Genomic DNA, 19,088 nt, shown 5'->3' on the forward strand with positions numbered 1-19,088 from the left:
CATAGAGACTGCCAGAGGACCGGACAACAGGCCCTCCGATTTGACACACTGAACTCTATCTGAGAAGTAGTTGGTGAACTAAACGAGGCAGTCATTTGAGATACCAAGGCTGTTGAGTCTGCCAATAAGAATACGGTGATTGACAGAGTTGAAAGCCTTGGCCAGGTTGATGAAGACGGCTGCACAGTACTGTCTTTTATCGATGGCGGTTATGATATTGTTTAGTACCTTGAGTGTGGCTGAGGTGCACAAGTAACCGGCTCGGAAACTGGATTGCACAGGGGAGAAGGTACGGTGGGATTCGAAATGGTCAGTGATCTGTTTGTTAATTAACTTGGCTTTCGAAGATTTTAGAAAGGCAGGGCAGGATGGATATAGGTCTGTAACAGTTTGGGTCTAGAGTGTCACCCCTTTGAAGAGGGGGATGGCCGCGGCAGCTTTCCAATCTTTAGGAATCTCGGATGATATGAAAGAGAGGTTGAACAGACTGGTAATAGGGTTTGCAACAATGGCTGTGGATAATTTTAGAAAGAGAGGGTCCAGGTTGTCTAGAATTACTCATAAGCGGCACGATTTTTTGACATTTCTCAGAATCATGAAATTTCATTTCAACCTGTATTCATAATAGAATAATGCCTGAGTGTAAGAAGAGTTATATACAGTATAAAGCATATGCCTGTTTTTTGAGTGCTCCAACACCTGTTTACCATTGTCCTTTTCCTGGTTAAGTCCTATCATTAGATTCCTGTCATTTTTGTTAAGCAGCCCTCCTACTTCTTTTGTTTGCTCAAGCGTGAAGGCCTATACCTGAATTCTATACAGAATATTTGCCTCTTGAGCCAAAAAGCTCCCCTAAATGGACAAAAACATTGTCAAATAATTACATAAGTACATAAGCAGAAGGTTATATTGCAAACGTTTTGCAGCATTAAACTAAGGATTAATCATGCAGTCAAGCCAACACTCAAGTCAACATTTGAGGCAAACATTAGCAACAAAACTTCCATTTGTAGGAATTTGTCAAAGTAATTCAAAAATGTTTAAAGGTTACAAACAGTCAGGACAGCTGTTGTAAGCTTATTAGATAAACCCCAAAGACCTCCGTGTGAGCTATTTTTTCATGTTACCCTATTTCAATTGTTTGTGCGATTCAGGCCTCTGTTTCTGAAGAAAGTGTTGATGGCACGTCAAAAGCATTTATGGATAAGTCCCTAAAGACCAAGACATCCAGCACAAAGCCAGAGTTAAACCAGCAGAGCGCAGATTACAAAAGGCTGAAATGCGTACCATTAGCCGGCTTAACAGCATTGGAAAGAAGATTAGCTGGCTGCAGTAACACTGAACTGCTATCTATGTAAATGGGATCATCCTTATCATCCAGGTTTTTCTGCACGGAAAGAAGATTACGCTCAGGAACTGTGTCTTATATACATGTGCAGGTGTGTGTGGTTGTATGAGAGGACTTGTGTGTTGAGGAAATTACTTGACATCTTTCATTTGAGGGTGGGGCACTGTGATATCACTCTTAAGGCCTTATAAAAGTCCACTTAGTTCCCCAACAGGACATGCGATCAACCTTCGAGCTCCTGAGGTAGACACCAGGCAATTAACGCATTTTGAATTACTTATTCTCCTTTTAATGGAATAGATCTTTGTAGTTATAAGACCTTGGTAGTGGGGATTATACTAAAACAAATTGGTTATCAAATAAAATGAACACAATGAGGTCGAATGCTCGCCCCGTGGAGCTCCAGGAGGGATTCTACATCCCTATCGCGCTGGATACCAACAACATCACTTCACTCAGCCCCTTCCTGGTTCCTCAGGACCACCTGGCGGGCAGTGCTATCTTCTATGGCATGTCATTTTTCATGTTCTTCCTATTTGTTGCCGGCACTGCTATCAACGTCCTTACCATCGTGTGTACTATCCAGTTCAAGAAGCTGCGATCCCATCTCAACTACATTCTGGTGAACTTGGCAATAGCTAACCTGCTGGTGTCCATGTTTGGATCCTCCACCGCCAGCTTGTCCTTTGCCTACAAATACTTTATCATGGGATCGGTTACATGCCAGATTGAGGGATTTACAGCTACTCTTGGCGGTAAGAAAAATATGTAGACTACAAAAACTATGAGCACAATTGCATCTAAACATCTTTTTTATCGTCTATTAATATACAAGCTTAATATGTACAATTTGAAATTAATGTATTGGTGTCACATTTCTTTTCATTTAGTCATTTCACATCTATTTTGACAGTTTGTATGCTTCAATCCTTTTGTAAATTGATCATCTGTAGCAGTGCTTTAGGAATCCTCATAGTAAAAAGGATATTCACATCTCCCTATAAACCATTCATGTACGTGCTTTTATTTTCATTGCAGGTATGGTGAGCTTATGGTCTCTCTCAGTAGTGGCGTTTGAAAGATGGTTGGTTATTTGTAAGCCAGTCGGTAACTTTCAATTCAAGAGCACACATGCAATAATCGGCTGTGCAATCACTTGGGTGTTTGGGTTGGCTGCCAGTCTTCCCCCTCTGTTTGGCTGGAGTAGGTCAGTGTCATTTTCACTCCTATCTCTCTGACTCGTTCTCTCTCTGTGTGTACAAACACCTCACATACGCAAGTTTCCAGACACACATACAAATAATTTTGGTTTGTACATGTGATACAACACTAGTGCAACACTGTCCCTGAATTTGAAGGTGAGGACTGTGATTTGTTCTCTTCCCCAGATACATTCCAGAAGGTCTCCAGTGCTCTTGTGGACCAGACTGGTACACCACAAACAACAAATACAACAATGAGTCCTATGTGATGTTCCTCTTCTTCTTCTGCTTTGGAGTCCCATTCAGTGTCATTGTTTTCTGCTATGCCCAGCTGCTCTTCATGATGAAGGCGGTATGTGCAAGTTACACAGAGGAAGAGATCCTTCGAATGAGTTGCTACATGATAACATGGGCATTGTTTATGACTGGGAAACAATACATAGAAAACAATGTAGTCACAGAAGTTTTTTGGGAAAGTTTATTGTCATATAGCAGCACATATTTAGTTACAATACAAGGATTAACATAAAATATAATATGGTAATCTAAGTAATTTTGAGTGGAATTAGCTAAATGTATATGAAAAAGCCTACATGAAAAAGGGTAAAGGGTTCAAAGGAAAGGTAACAGTAATCACCATCTTAATGAATTACAATCAACCTAGCGACATTCTAAATTGAGAATATGCTTTCTTCTGCTTATTTTGGAATCTATCCATGTTATAGCGATTATTAGTGGAAGCCTTTGGGATGAGATGCTGACATCAGTAGGCTGTTACAACAGCACTGGAATCATGCCCTCTTTATCTCCCCACACAGGCTGCCGCGGCACAGGCAGACTCTGCCTCCACCCAGAAGGCAGAGAAGGAGGTCACCAAGATGGTGGTGGTGATGGTGGTGGGCTTCCTAGTGTGCTGGATGCCCTATGCCTCCTTTGCTGTCTGGGTTGTACAAAACCGTGGTGCACCCTTTGATCTCCGATTGGCCACCATACCTTCCTGCTTCTCCAAGGCCTCCACAGTCTACAACCCTCTCATCTATGTCTTCATGAATAAGCTGGTATGTTTATAGTTTTTAAGTGTCAGGTTGAATGGTTACCTTAATACCGTAAATAACTGTTCCTTATTTAGTCACATGATCGTTTTCATGAGATCATTTTCCCCATCAGTGATTGTCTTCCTCCTCACTTGCAGTTCCGCTCATGCATGATGAATTTGCTGGGATTAAAGTCTGGGGATGATGAGGAAGCATCATCAACATCCTCGGTCACTCAAGTGTCTTCTGCTGGTTAAAGAGGGCGTCTCTATTTTTATTTTACTTGCTAAACTGTTGCTACTGTATGATCATTTGTATATTGTAAATAATATTGAATGTGCACTAAACAGGATGTTTTGTCCTTGAAGGTGTTGTCAAAAATATGTGGTATGATAATCTTATAAGAGTAGCTATAACAATTTAAATGCATTAAAGAGAGATGAGAATAAATGCACACAAAAAGTATATATTTCTTAACTCATTTATTGGTTTGGGTGTTTGTGTCGCTATACTCACTTTACATAGAGTGCATTATGATGCATTGCTTCAACGTGGTTCAAAACAAGACAATAAAACACAAAAGGTACATTTTCAATGTTTATGTGGGCAAATACACTTTACATAAGTCTATAAGTTGGTAGCCAGAAAATTAGCATTACAATTTGGACTTCAGTAGCAGTCGATCTAAGTCTGTAGATGTAATTCAACACTTGTTCATGAAAGCATCCTGAACAGAAGTCCAATGGTGTTATGCAGGTGAATGAGGACCCAAAAGCGACTTGGCGAAAACAGAGTCTTTAATCCAGTTTAAGGAAATAGCAATACTCCTAGACAAATCGGAGCGGTAAATAAAGCATAAAAACAATTTCACTCGTAATCACGAGAACTGACTGGAGACTCGATAATAAACTGCAGGTTGCCTCGGGAAGGCACTTGACCGTAGCAGACTCAGACACCTGCTCACCACGCAGCATCTGAGGGAAACACGACACGACAGGGCGATACAAAGACACAGCACAGTGAACAATATACAAGGATCCGACAGGGCAGAAACGGAACACAAGGGGAGAAATAGGGACTCTAATCAGGGGAAAAGATAGGGAACAGGTGTGGGAAGACTAAATGATTGATTAGGGGAATAGGAACAGCTGGGAGCAGGAATGGAACGATAGAGAGAAGAGAGAGAGGAAGGGAGAGAGAAAAAGGGGAACGAACCTAAAAAGACCAGCAGGGGGAAAACGAACAGAAGGAAAAGCAAAATGACAAGACAATATAAGACAAAACATGAGAAATGGCATGTTCTGATAATCAAAGCAACTAGATCACGTGTGTTTGACTGACTGTTCAAATTACAGGAGGCTGCTGAGGGAAGGAAGTTATGATATTTTAATATTTTGATACCATTCCACTGATTCCACTCCAGCCATTACCACTAGCCTGTCCTCTGCAATTATAGTACCACCAACGTCATAACCCCCTCGTTATTGCCTCGGATTGTTCAAATCCCACCAAATCTTGAAAATGTAGATTAAGAATACATTTCATAAGGAGCTGCATTTTGCATTATTTTCCATAGAACGCATAGACCCTCGTTGATTATTGCTTACATTTATTACATAGACGTGTAGGCTGACATGTATATTTACAACATTTTATATGCATTATTATAATCATTCACTTGGTCACAAATGCATTATTTGAATCGAGCATCGAGGACCAGCAGTGAACAGTGTTTTCCTCAACAAAATACTTGGCACGGTCAAAGTGCACTGTTGTTTAGGAGTCAACCGCTCTAGACCTCGTTCATCTCTTTTCCGTAAAAGCACATGGATGTGTGTGTGAAATGGATGAGCAAAAACATGGTATTTTGTCAGATATGTGAAAACGTGCATTTTTTAAATTTTGTCTAACGTTAGTAGCTAGTAGCCTAGTCAAGGATGCGTCATTCAATTATTTGTACTCTACACTTGAGACAGACCAAGTGGAACAAAAGTAAACTTTGAATTTGGAGGTTTAAAATATTTCTCTGATGGCCAAGTTGCCCTATTTTCCAGAAATGCCATTGGTTGGTGGATATAAAGTCCAAGATCTTTCATAGGCTGATGCAGAATTTGTTACAGGAATTATTCACTGCCACCTACTCAGATTAGTAAATATAGACAAACCTTGTATTAAATATGTTGAATTTGTTCCTTTTAAACAAAGTCACATCTTCAATGTTTTATCCACTATCAGAAGAAATAGAAAAACAATAAGTTGGGCACCACCTACTACTGGAGATGCTACAGCTATTACCAATGTGCTATTGTGAGAATGATTTTTGAGCGACCTCCACTTAAAAACAAATTAGAATTACTGTTGCTATCGAAGTCATTCAAAAGGGTAGGTTTAGCAGAGCAAATGAAATGTGACCATACTCTATTAATTAATGTATTATCAATTATGCTATTTAGGACTATATAGCATTTGCAAAGTCATCAACAGCTATTGTTTCAATTCAACCTCGGATTCAACTAAAATAGACGATACATAGGCCCAGGGTTTCAAGCACTGGTTGATTTCAAGTGTAATGATATTAAGTGATGTTGAATTGTGTTTGGTTGTCGACACAACCAAGGAGATGTATCTTCTGCTTGGATAGTTCCATCTGTGCCACTCACTTAGTCTGACTTTAATTACAGTTTGATATGTTGGATTCACATGTCCATCTCAACCAAAAATCAAGGTTAAAGAATAGGACTAAATCAAATCAAACTTTATTTAAAGTGCATTTAAAGTTTGATTTAATTTGGTTTAGTTGGTTTTTGGTTGAGATGGAGAAGTGAATACAACATATCAATGATTAATTTGTGGACAAACTGGAATTAAAGCCACACAGTGACACAAATGGAACTAAGCAGAAGAAAAATTTCCTTCAAGTGTTGAAATTTGAATGTATTGACAACCAAACAAAATTCTGTATCACTTATAACATACAATAAATTGCCTATTAACTTGTCAAGAAGTTAACAGAAGTACGCATAATGCTGTCGAGGGTACGCCAATTCTTTTAATAAAAATAATAATAATAAATTACTATATATAAAATAAAAACATTTGTAAAAATAAATAAAAAATACATTCACATTTTCAAACAGTCCATTTATATTTTCCAACAGGGTTATAGATTTGGGTGTGTTTTTTTTCTTAACTGGGTAGCCTCGTTTCACTGCCAAAAATAAAATTACACCATCTGGTGTTCAGCGAAATAACAGCACAATCTCAAATACAGGTAGCCAAGTCAAATAAATAACCTCCAATTAACCATTACTCTCTCGCAGGAATTCCACTAACGGTCAGTATGTAGCAACCTATCTGGGTGATGTTTTTTCTCGCCTGAATGATCTGAATCTAGGATTACAGGGACTCTCCGCAACTATATTCAATGAACGGGACAAAATTGAGGCTATGATTAAGAAGTTGGAGCTCTTCTCTGTCTGCATTAGCAAGGGCAACACACAGGTCTTTCCATCATTGTATGATTTTTTGCGTATATAGCGAAGCACCTGAGTGAGTTCAGTGCACAATTACACAGGTAATTTCCCAAAACGGATGACACAAACAACTAGATACGTTATCCCTCTCATGCCCTGCCTCCAGTCCACTTACCGATATCTGAACAAGAGAGACTCATCAAAATTGCAACAAGCGGTTCTGTGAAAATGTAATTTAATCAGAAACCACTGACAGATTTCTGGATTGGGCTGCGCTCGGAGTATCCTGCCTTGGAAAATTGTTATGTTAAGACACTGATGCCCTTTGCAATCATGTACCAATCTGAGAGTGGATTCTCGGCCCTCACTAGCATGAAAACTAAATACAGGCACAGATTGAGTGTGGAAAATTATTTAAGACTGAGACTCTCTCCAATACAACACAACATTGCAGTTTTATGTGCATCCTTTCAAGCACACCCTTCTCATTAACCTGTGGTGAGTTATTCACACCCTTCTCATTAACCTGTGGTGAGTTATTCACACCCTTCTCATTAACCTGTGGTGAGTTATTCACAATTTTCGATTAACAAATAAAGTTTTATAAGTAAGATGGTTAATTGAAGAGCAAAGTTATTGATTATTATTTATGGCATGGTCCTATAAGAGCTCTTTGTCACTTCCCACGAGCCGGGTTGTGACAATAACTCACACTCATTTTTATGTTTAGTAAATGTATCGTATAGTGTGTGTGTGGCAGGCTTCCAATGATTGCAAAAACAACATTTGAGAGTGCGCTGACCTTGGGGCTACAGGAGGTATGCAGCTGGAGGTTAAATGTTTGAAAGGGGTACGGGACTATAAAAAGTTTGGGAACCACTGCTCTAAAGCGGTGAGTCCCCCACGGGACAGTTGAGCTAACGTAGGCTAATATGATTAACATGAGGTTGTAAATAACAAGAACATTTCCTAGGACACAGACATATCTGATTGACAGAAAGCTTACATTATTGTTAATCTTACTGCACTGTCCAATTTACAGTAGCTATTACAGTGAAAGAATACCATAATGTTGTTTGAGGATAGTGCAGAGTTATGAACGTGAAAATGTATTAATAAATCAAGTCCTTATACAAAATGGTGAACAGAAATGCAATGATTCATTGGATCAGTCGAACACTTTGCACATACATTGCTGCCATCTAGTGGCCAAAATCTACATTGTGCCTGGGCTGGAATGATAAACTCAGCAAAAAAATAAACATCCCTTTTTCAGGACTCTGTCTTTCAAAGATAATTAGTAAAAATCCAAATAACTTCACAGATCTTCATTGTAAAGGGTTTAAACACTGTTTCCCATGCTTGTTCAATGAACCATAATCGATTAATGAACATGCACCCGTGGAACAGTCGTTAAGACACTAACCGCTTACAGATGGTAGGCAATTAAGGTCACAGTTATGAAAACTTAGGACACTAAAGATGCCTTTCTACTGACTCTGAAAACACCAAAAGAAAGATGTCCAGAGTCCCTGCTTATCTGCGTGAACGTGCCTTAGGCATGCTGCAAGGAGTCATTAGGACTGCAGATGTGGCCAGGGCAATAAATTGCAATGTCCGTACTGTGAGACGCCTAAGACAGCGCTACATGGAGAAAGGACGGACAGTTGATCGTCCTCGCAGTGGCAGACCACATGTAACAACACCTGGTGCATCCAAACATCACACCAGCAGGACAGGTACAGGATGGCAACAGCAACTGCCTGAGTTACACCAGGAACCCACAATACCCTAAATCAGTGCTCAGACTGTCCGCAATAGGCTGAGAGAGGCTGGACTGAGGGCTTGTAGGCCTGTTGCTTTTCACTGACGAGTCATGGTTTTGTCTTACATGGGGTGATGGTTGGATTTGCATTTATCGTTGAAGAAATGAGCGTTACACTGAGACCTGTACTCTGGAGTGGGATAGATTTGGAGGTGGAGGGTCCGTCATGATCTGGGACGGTGTGTCACAGCATCATCGGACTGAGCTTGTTGTCATTGCAGGCAATCTCAACGCTGTGCGTTACAGGGAAGACATCCTCCCTCATGTGGTACCCTTCCTGCAGGCTCACCTTAACATGACCCTCCAGCATGACAATTCCAGCAGCCATACTACTCGTTCTGTGCGTGATTTCCTGCAAGACAGGAATGACAGTGTTCTGCCATGGCCAGTGAAGAGCCCGGATCTCAATTCCATTGAGCACGTCTGGGACGAGGGCTAGGACCATTCACCCCAGAAATGTCCGGGAACTTGCAGGTGCCTTGGTGGAAGAGTGAGGTAACATCTCACAGAAAGAACTGGCCAATCTGGTGTAGTCCATGAGGAGGAGATGCACTGCAGTATCCCCTGTATATTGCCCCGCTATTGTTATTCACTGTTGCTCTTAATTATTTGTTTTTCTTATCTGACTTTTCCCTGAATTAAATTTTTTGGGGTATTTTCTTAAAACTGCATTGTTGGTTAAAGGCTTATAAGTAAGTATTCACTGTAAGGTCTACACCTGTTGTATTCGGCGCATGTGACAAATACAATTTGATTTGATTTGTAAAAGCGTTACATGGTCGATACCCATATCATTGCATATTGCAGAAAATACACGAGAGTTCAGCGGCCTTGCTTTAACAAAGTTAACAATTTTCACTGTAGTGTCCAAAACGTCTTTCAAGCTGTCAGGCATTCCCTTGGCAGCAAGAGCCTCTCGGTGGATGCTGCAGTGTAACCTAGTGGCATCAGGAGCAACTGCTTGCACGCATGTTACCACTCCATTGTGTCTCCCTGTCATGGCTTTTTGCCATCAGTACAGATACATATCTTGACCACCAAAGTCCATTTGATGTCACAAAGCTGTCCAGTACTTTAAAAATATGCTCTCCTGTTGTCCTGGTTTCCAGTGGTTTGCAGAAGAGGATGTCTTCCTTAATTGATCCCCCATAAACATAATGGACATATACCAGGAGCTGTGCCAGGCCCGCCACATCTGTTGACTCATCCAACTGTAACACATAGAATTCACTGGCTGGTATGCGAAGCAGTAATTGTTTCAAAACATCTCCTGCCATGTCACTGATGTGTCGTGAAACAGTGTTGTTTGATGAAGACATTGCCTGTATAGTTTTTTTGGCCTTTTCCTCCAGCATTGTCCCAGGCATATCCACAGCAGCAGGAAGAATGAAGTCCTCCACAATAGTATGGGGCTTGCCTGGCCTAGCCACTCGGTAGATCACCATATAAGACGCTTCTAGCCCCGACTTATTAATTAATGGTAGCTTATTTTTCAGATTGACGGTTTTGTTTCTAAATGTCTGCACAAGAGTGAGATAGCACTTTTGCACATATAACACACTGTGGCTGAGGAAAGACACTACTCCCGATATAAGTGAACCCCAATTCAATGTAGTTCTCATCATATTTGCGCCTCTTCGACGGTCCAACGTCCCTATCTGTTGTTTGGTGCTTTCCCGGGTAATGGGGCAGTAGCTCTTCGGCTGCATCAGATTCACATCTGTCAGTGTCCATGCTAGCTGGGCTAACAACATATGTAAAATTACTGATGCTAGCATTGGATGTGCTCGTGGAGGCAGAACAGCTTCTGTTGTTGACAGGTGCAAGTGTAGTACTGCTGGTAGAGCTGGTATGTGTCTCCAAGGACACGGGCCTGTCTTTTTTTGAACCATTTATCTATTTTCGAGCAAACGGAATGAGCAGCAGCTACATTTCGCTACATTAGTGGAATGCCCGCGAGAGAGTAACAGTTAATGTGATAGGATGTTAATTATTTGACTAGGCTACCTGTACAACATTGTGTTGTTATTTAGCTGAACATTAGATGGTTTGATTTTATTTTTGGCAGAGAAACGAGGCTACTCAGGGGGGAAAAAACCTCACCTAAATGTATTTCCCAGTTGGAAAATATAAATGGACTGTTTGAAAATGTGAAGATTTTTTCTTTTTTACAAAAAAAAACTACCTAAATATACAGTGGGGCAAAAAAGTATTTAGTCAGCCACCAATTGTGTAAGTTCTCCCACTTAAAAAGATGAGAGAGGTCTGTAATTTTCGTCATAGGTACACTTCAACTATGACAGACAAAATTAGGAAAAAAGTAGGATTGTATTTTAATGAAGTTATTTGCAAATTATGGTGAGTATAAATGTATTTCCTTTCCTATAAAGTACGTTCCTTTCCTGAGCGGTATGACGGCTGCGTGGTCCCATGGTGTTTATACTTGCATACTATCTTTTGTACAGATGAACGTGGTGCCTTCATGCATTTGGAAATTGCTCCCAAGGATGAACCAAACTTGTGGAGGTCTACACAAGTCTTTTGATTTCCCCATGATGTCAAGCAAAGAGGCACTGAGTTTGAAGGTTGGCCATGAAATACATCCATAGGTACACCTCCAATTGACTCAAATTATGTCAGTTAGCCTATCAGTAGCTTCTAATGTCATGACATCATTTTCCAAGTTATTTAAAGGCACAGTCAACTTAGTGTATGTAAACTTCTGACCCACTGGAATTGTGATACAGTGATTTATAAGTGAAATAATCTGTCTGTAAACAAATGTTGGAAAAACTACTTGTGTCATGCATACAGTAGATGTCCTTAGCGACTTGCCAAAGCTATAGTTTGTTAACAAGAAAATTGTGGAGTGATTGAAAAACGAGTTTTAATGACTCCAACCTAAGTGAATGTAAACTTCCGACTTCAACTGTAAATATATATATATACTGTATATATAGAAATGCAGTCGGGGGATACGCCAAATAAAATGTGATTCACATTTAATATATATATACAGTATACAATATATATATAGTATACTGTATATATATATATGTATATATATATGTATATAAAATGTGAATCACATTGCTCGTAACCCAGTTTGGGAATTCCTGCTGTAGAGGTTAACCGCTAGGCTGTCTACCTGTTAAACCATTATCTTCATGCTTCCTTTACAGTAAAAAAACTAATGTTGTGGCCTGCACTTTAAGTACTCTTAGTCCTTAATTACTTAATTAGTCCTTATCAGTTCTCAGATCCTAATTAAACATTTGCATGCAGCCACAGGTGTGTAGACTACAGTATAGATTTCAAGAGGCAAGAACATAGGATCATACATCCCTCATTAGGTATATATTGTATATATTATAGGCTATTTAATTCTATTACGATGAAGGAAAAATAAAAAATAAACTTTTTTTATTATGTAAGCTACTGCAGAATCTGTAATTTTTTCAAATTATATATATATATATATACCTTGATATAGATGGTTATGGAGGATATTCCTTCCTTCCAGAACAACAACAACAACAGCAAAACAACAACAACACAATGATTATAAATAATTATAGTTATTCATAAATTAATATGCTAAATAAAACCATAACAAAAGATTAGGCTATGACAGCAATATTAATACCAGTAATAACACCAAAATTAGGCTAAGTTATTATTATTACAATAACAAAGTAATATGAAGGAAATTAAATCATGAAATTGTTTAAATGTATTTTTTTAAATTTAACTAGGCAAGTCAGTTAAGAACATGTTCTTATTTTCAATGACGGTCTAGGAACAGTGGGTTAACTGCCATTTTCAGAGGCAGAACAACATATTTTTACCTTGTCAGTTCAGTGATTCGATCTTCTAACCTTTCGGTTACTAGTCCAACGCTTTAAACACAAGGCTACCTGCCTCCCCAAATGAATTCAAGGCCACACAAATACAATTTGCAACTCTTGTAAATATCACACAACTAACACAATTAAAAGTCAATTCATTCACAGTATATTCCTGTATATTAGTCATTCAATACCAAAATCCCAATTTACACAAGAGCATTATTTTTTGAAGAAAATCCGAGTTCTGCTAGTGGTGAACTTTTACCAATCATGAATAGTTCAAAACTAGCGGAATTCTAGACTTACCCACAAAGCAATGCAGCATTTTACAGAGGAGCATGATTAGGAGATTGCAGGTAGGCTTTATAAGAATTGGACTAGGCTACAATCAAAGCCAAGTTCTTTCAATTGAATGGTTCAGTTGTGCTATAGCCTAATACATTTTGCGCATAAAAGGAGGATAATCTGTCAACCATCAAACAGTCAAATAATTAAGAATAGTGAAAATAGAACCAAAAGACAGCACATAAATCAAAACACTGAGAGAGAGGTTTCACGTCGACAGACTGTTCTTGCACATCATCATGTTTGCTGCCTCCATCCTCCACTATTCTTGGAGTTCTCCCCAAGGCTGTTAGTTAAACGTCACATTCAACAGCTGTAGGAAATGGAAAAAGATACCAGGAGTTAAATAAAACCCTTAATTTAACCTTCAAGTTTACTACTGTCAGGGATTAAACTTGACTCCCTTCAGGTTTTTGGATAAACTCTGCTTCCCCAAAATGAACCATCAATCAGGAGAGATTAGGGCATTTCTGACTGCACTCCTGACAACACTAATTAGACTTTCATAGGTAACGTCCTGCGGAACCCCACTTGTCCGAATAAGCTGCTTTAGTCAGAAGACAAATCCGACTAACCCAGATATCAGATAACTGGCCCATTTGGCATGTTACATATAATAGGCCTAATTCATGTTTAGGGTGGCATTCATTTTCACTATACTGTACATTCAACAGTTTAACTACAAAAATGTACTTCTAAAGAGATATTGATTTGAATAAAGTCAGTGTTTCCGATGCATTTCAGATGCACTTATGTCATCAGTGCCATGAATTATGATGGATATGAGATACTGTCAATCTGTAGAGTGATAGAGTGATGGTGCTCCACCCCCCACCCCCAATGTGGAAAATAGCAGATAAAATTAAATAAAGCATCTGAGACAGCTAAAAATACTTTTTTAAATTTACATTTTACTTATCAACCATTCTAGCTCCAATAGGGCCTAGTGGGCCTACATGGCCTGTTGGCACCTGGATTTCTCTCGACACTATTTTTCCTGTTGAAGTGTAGTCAGTCATCATACATATTTCTCTTGACAACATTTAATTTAATTTTTTTAAGTTACACATTTAAAACCTCTTACCCTAATGCCATTCAACTTACCAATCTGGGCCTCGGTTACAGCAGCATGGCATTTAAATTACTTTTAACCTTCTCTGCCACCAAAGCCCTCTCAGACAAGATTATGGGCCTCTGAAATCCACCCAACTTAGTTGTTGGTGGTAATTAACAGTTAAGAAAAGACAGTCCAGCCCATGCCATGGTACAAATTATACCATGGCCCCAGTGCCAACCGTGCCCTAATTCCTCCAAGGCCATAATCCTTTCAAAAGACCCAAAGGATGGTATATAAACCCTAGGATAGTTGAGAAGCATGGCTTGGACTTCAGCAGTCAACTTCAGAAACTCCTGTAAAGCAGTTCAAGGATGGCAGAGCTAGGAGTGTTAGCTGCCAGGCGGCACGACGATACAACGAGAGAATCAGGTTTCGCCTACACCAACAGCAATAACACCAAAGGTACAGTACATTTTGTTCAGTGTAGTGCCTGAGGGTAGAACTATTGAAAGAGTCTGATTCTGTATATTCCCCCAAAAGATTGGAGTTATTATAGATTTACAGAAAGTAATGGTGTCCTTTTTAAATTAAATTGATGTTGCTGAAGGTCTTTTGTTGCAGTGTAGTTCTCTCATACGTTATTTCACAAACAGCAGACATACCATTTGTAACTGGCATTAGCAGTACGCACAATGATACAACCAATACATTGAATAATTTGGGTCAGGACAGTGTTTTTCTTGGTCATAACTTTTGATGCACACATTCTGTTCAAAATGTTTGTTTAATGTCCTCATATGACCAGTGGTGGAAAAAGTACCCAATTGTCATACATAAGTAGAAGTAAAGATACCTTAATTAAAAATGACTCAAATAAAAGTGAGTCACCCAGTAAAATTCTACTTGAGCAAAAGTCTAAAAGTATTTGGTTTTAAATCTACTTAAGTATCAAAAGTAAATGTAATTGCTAAAATATACTTAAGTCTAAAAAGTAAAAGTATGGATCAATTCAAATTCCTTATATTAAAACAAAACAGACGGCATGATTTTCTTGTTTTCAACATAGTCAGGGGCACACTCCAACACTCACCTATAATTTACAAACTAAGCATTTGTGTTTAGTGATCAGATCAGAGGCAGTAGGGATGACCAGGGATGTTCTCTTGATAAGCGTGTGAATATGACAATTCTTCTGTCCTGCTAAGCATTCAAAATGTAACGAGTACTTTTGGGTGTCAGGGAAAATGTGTGGAGTAAAAAGTATATTATTTTCTTTAGGAATGTAGTGGAGTGAAAGTAAAAGTTGTAACAAATATAAAAAGTAAAGTAAAGTACAGATACCCCCAAAAACAACTTAAGTAGTACTTTAAAGTATTTTTACTTTAAGTACTTTACACCACTGCATATGACTATATCAATGAGTCAGAAAGTTCTTCTTCTTTTGCAGATCCTTTTGAGGGCCCCAACTACCACATTGCTCCAAGATGGGTATACAATCTCTCAACACTTTGGATGATCTTTGTGGTCATTACCTCAGTCTTCACCAATGGCCTGGTACTGGTGGCCACTGCAAAATTCAAGAAGCTCCAACACCCTCTGAACTGGATCTTGGTCAACCTTGCTATTGCTGACATTGGAGAAACACTTTTGGCAAGCACCATCAGCGTTTGCAACCAGTTTTTTGGCTACTTCATTCTGGGACATCCAATGTGTGTCTTTGAGGGATACACTGTGTCTGTGTGTGGTAAGAGACTCCTCAGTTTTACAAATATTTTAATTGTATTTATTGTACCATTAATATGTGGAAATGGTAGAATAATGTATAGTATAGAGAAATTGATCAACACAAAGTGCTCCCTAAAGCCATTTCCTTGGTGCATGTTATTATGGTGCTGTGTTTTCACATAGAATTAGAGTGTCTCTAACTTTCAGTACAACTGTTCCCCTGCACAGGAATTGCTGCTCTGTGGTCCCTGGCTGTCATCTCTTGGGAGAGATGGGTGGTGGTGTGCAAGCCCTTTGGAAATGTCAAGTTTGATGCCAAATGGGCCATGGGAGGCATTATCTTCTCCTGGGTCTGGGCTGCTTTCTGGTGTGCCCCCCCCATCTTTGGCTGGAGCAGGTGGGATTTTTTTCTCTTTTTATTTCACTGATGTGTGAAAAACTCCATTGTTCAAAATCTCATTATCTCTCTCCCTCCACCAGGTACTGGCCTCACGGCCTGAAGACTTCCTGCGGACCTGATGTGTTCGGAGGCAATGAGGATCCTGGAGTCAAATCCTACATGATCACTCTCATGATTACATGCTGCTTCTTCCCCCTGTTCGTGATCATCTTCTGCTACATTTTCGTGTGGCTAGCAATTCGTGCTGTAAGTGATATTTTAAATATACCATACTGTAGCAAGCAACTATGTCGTTAAATACAGTAGGGGTCAAGTGTACCTTTTGAAAAGGAATATTAAAGTGTTAGATCTAACCATTTGATATTCCTTCTGAATGACCACAGGTTGCTGCGCAGCAGAAAGACTCTGAGTCAACACAGAAGGCCGAGAAAGAAGTGTCCAGGATGGTTGTTGTCATGATTATAGCTTTCTGTGTATGCTGGGGACCTTATACCTGCTTTGCCTGCTTTTCTGCGGCTAACCCTGGGTATGCCTTCCACCCTCTGGCTGCTGCACTGCCTGCCTACTTTGCCAAGAGCGCCACCATCTACAATCCAGTTATCTATGTCTTCATGAACAAACAGGTAAGTGTGTTAGTCTGATAGCTACATGAACACTGAACAAAAATAGGCCTTAATATCTTGATTTCACACGACTGGGAATACAGATATGCATCTGTTGGACACAGATACCTTTAAAAAAATGCAGGAGCGTGGATCAGAAAACCAGTCAGTATCTGGTGTCCACCATTTGCGTCATGCAGCGCAACATGTCTCCTTCGCATAGAGTTGATCGGGTTGTTGATTGTGGCCTGTGGAATGTTTGACCTCTCCTCTTCTATGGCTTTGCAAAGTTACTGGATATTGTACATGTCGACAGGCATGCAGATAAACTTCCCTGAGGTTTCTGACAGTTTGAGCAGACATTCTTCGGTTGTGCAAACCCACAGTTTCATCAGCTGTCTAGGTGGCTGTTCTCAGATGACCCTGTAGGTGAAGAAGCTGGATGTGGAGGTCCTGGGCTGGCGTGGTTACATGAGGTCTGCGGTTGTGAGGCCAGTTGGACATACTGCCAAACTCTCTAAAAGGAGTTTGGAGGTGGCTTATGGTAGAGAAATTAACATTACATTCTCTGGCAACAGCTCTGGTGGACATTCCTGCAGTCAGAATGACAATTTCATGCTCCTTCAAAACTTGAGATATCTGTGGCATTGTGTTGTGTGAAAAAACTGCACATTTTAGAGTGGCCTTTTATTGTCCCCAGTACAATGTGCACCTGTGTAATCATAATGCTGTTTAATCTGCTTCCAGATATGCCACACCTGTCAAGTGGATGAATAATCTTAGCAAAGGGTGAAATGCTCACTAACAGAGATGTAAACACATTTCTGTGCAAAATTGAACAGAAATAAGCTTTTGTGGATATGGACAACATTTCTGGGATATTTTATTTCAGAAACATGGGACCACCACTTTACATGTTACTTTTACATTTTGGTTAAGTATATTTTGACCCATCAATAATAAAGTGGTTAACAAAATAATTACAGTATGTCTACCTAAATGTAGAGGTACTGTATATTTTGTAGCTCTTTCCTCATGTTCCATTCTTATTCTCTCTCCACAGTTCCGTTCATGCATCATGCAGCTCTTTGGCAAGGCGGAAGATGATGCCTCTGAAGTGTCCACATCAAAAACAGAGGTTTCCACTGTGGCACCTGCATAAACCCAAGACAATGGCGTATCTCTTGGAAACAAATCGTTCTATGGACATTTTCAGAATGGGACTTTTTAAATGTACAGTACATCCTCTTGTGTTTCTTAAAGAAATAATTTCCCACAACTTTTCAGGAGATTATTAAGCTTTACCTCATACAGGTGCAATGTTTGTAAAATCATTACCCACAAAAACTAAATTGCTATGAACCACCCCTTGGAGCTTTTCTAATCCATGGTCTTTGATTAAACAAGCTGCGAGTTGTGTGGTAATTGATATGCATACTATAGTTATTTGGTACATTATGGGAATATGTATATACTACTATCAATGTCTGTCCAAGGGGCAATAAAATGTTGGCATCTTGGAAGGCATTCCCTTCACTCTGTAGTTGCTAAACTACACAGCATCACAGCTAAGGAAAACTGAAATGAACTGCCAATGGAAATCTGATAACTCAAAATTATGGAAACAATGTATGGTTTGAAAACCCCTTACTTTTAAAGTAGTTTATGAGGTAAACATGTTCTAATCCTCTTGCAAAAAAAATAAATAAAAAAAATATATATATAGTATAAAGAAAAGTGTGTATACAATGTATTTAACAATGTGTTTTTCTGATTGAAATAAATGTCATGCATGCAGCAAATGAAAATACTCTCTGGTCTCACTTTCAATTGTTATACACTGTTCATTCAATTTTTATTTACTGATACCTGTTATCAATGATTGTTTACTCACATGACACACCCAATATGAATTGTCTGGTAAAGCGGATAGGATAGAGATTATCTCACAAATCAGGCTAAAGGCCGAAGTGATCCACTTTCATCATTATTGTTTTGTATTTACATGAGGAAAAGATAGAACGTAGAATGAAGTAAATTAAATCATTGTCTGATTATCCACTCAAAGAATTCTTCCCTGTTTACTTTGTTATAGTAAAAACATTCATATTGTCAAAATGTGTTTTCTTTATTTAGAAGTAATAAGAACAATTGTTAAGTCAACTATTTTCTCTTTTAAGCATGAAGAGGATAAGGAATTTCACCTGAATGCTGAATTACGTGACACCA

General features: G+C 39.1%; 2 protein-coding genes across 2 annotated transcripts; both read left to right on the forward strand.

Moving 5' to 3' along the window:
- Window positions 1-1,486: 1,486 nt before the first annotated feature.
- opn1sw2 (opsin 1 (cone pigments), short-wave-sensitive 2) lies at window positions 1,487-4,049 on the forward strand. Its single transcript, XM_046312764.1, has 5 exons — window positions 1,487-2,103; window positions 2,387-2,555; window positions 2,737-2,902; window positions 3,369-3,608; window positions 3,743-4,049. Exons 1-5 carry the CDS (start codon window positions 1,713-1,715, stop codon window positions 3,839-3,841), a joined length of 1,065 nt encoding a protein of 354 aa, XP_046168720.1. The 5' UTR covers window positions 1,487-1,712; the 3' UTR covers window positions 3,842-4,049.
- Window positions 4,050-14,435: 10,386 nt separating this feature from the next.
- On the forward strand, window positions 14,436-18,669 carry LOC124004028 (red-sensitive opsin-like). Its single transcript, XM_046312765.1, has 6 exons — window positions 14,436-14,594; window positions 15,580-15,876; window positions 16,086-16,254; window positions 16,338-16,503; window positions 16,641-16,880; window positions 17,923-18,669. Exons 1-6 carry the CDS (start codon window positions 14,504-14,506, stop codon window positions 18,019-18,021), a joined length of 1,062 nt encoding a protein of 353 aa, XP_046168721.1. The 5' UTR covers window positions 14,436-14,503; the 3' UTR covers window positions 18,022-18,669.
- Window positions 18,670-19,088: the final 419 nt, after the last annotated feature.

The sequence above is a fragment of the Oncorhynchus gorbuscha genome, linkage group LG18, assembly GCF_021184085.1.
Source record: "Oncorhynchus gorbuscha isolate QuinsamMale2020 ecotype Even-year linkage group LG18, OgorEven_v1.0, whole genome shotgun sequence".
NCBI classification, from domain to species: Eukaryota; Metazoa; Chordata; class Actinopteri; order Salmoniformes; family Salmonidae; genus Oncorhynchus; species Oncorhynchus gorbuscha.

Excerpts from the sequence above, each read along its gene's own strand:
- opn1sw2 (XM_046312764.1), top strand. The coding sequence starts at position 1,713 with ATGAACACAATGAGGTCGAATGCTCGCCCCGTGGAGCTCCAGGAGGGA. Across the intron at positions 2,556-2,736 it reads CCTCTGTTTGGCTGGAGTAG|ATACATTCCAGAAGGTCTCC; the intron begins GTCAGTGTCATT and ends TCTCTTCCCCAG. Across the intron at positions 2,903-3,368 it reads TGCTCTTCATGATGAAGGCG|GCTGCCGCGGCACAGGCAGA; the intron begins GTATGTGCAAGT and ends CTCCCCACACAG.
- LOC124004028 (XM_046312765.1), top strand. The coding sequence starts at position 14,504 with ATGGCAGAGCTAGGAGTGTTAGCTGCCAGGCGGCACGACGATACAACG. Across the intron at positions 14,595-15,579 it reads CAACAGCAATAACACCAAAG|ATCCTTTTGAGGGCCCCAAC; the intron begins GTACAGTACATT and ends CTTCTTTTGCAG. Across the intron at positions 15,877-16,085 it reads ATACACTGTGTCTGTGTGTG|GAATTGCTGCTCTGTGGTCC; the intron begins GTAAGAGACTCC and ends TCCCCTGCACAG.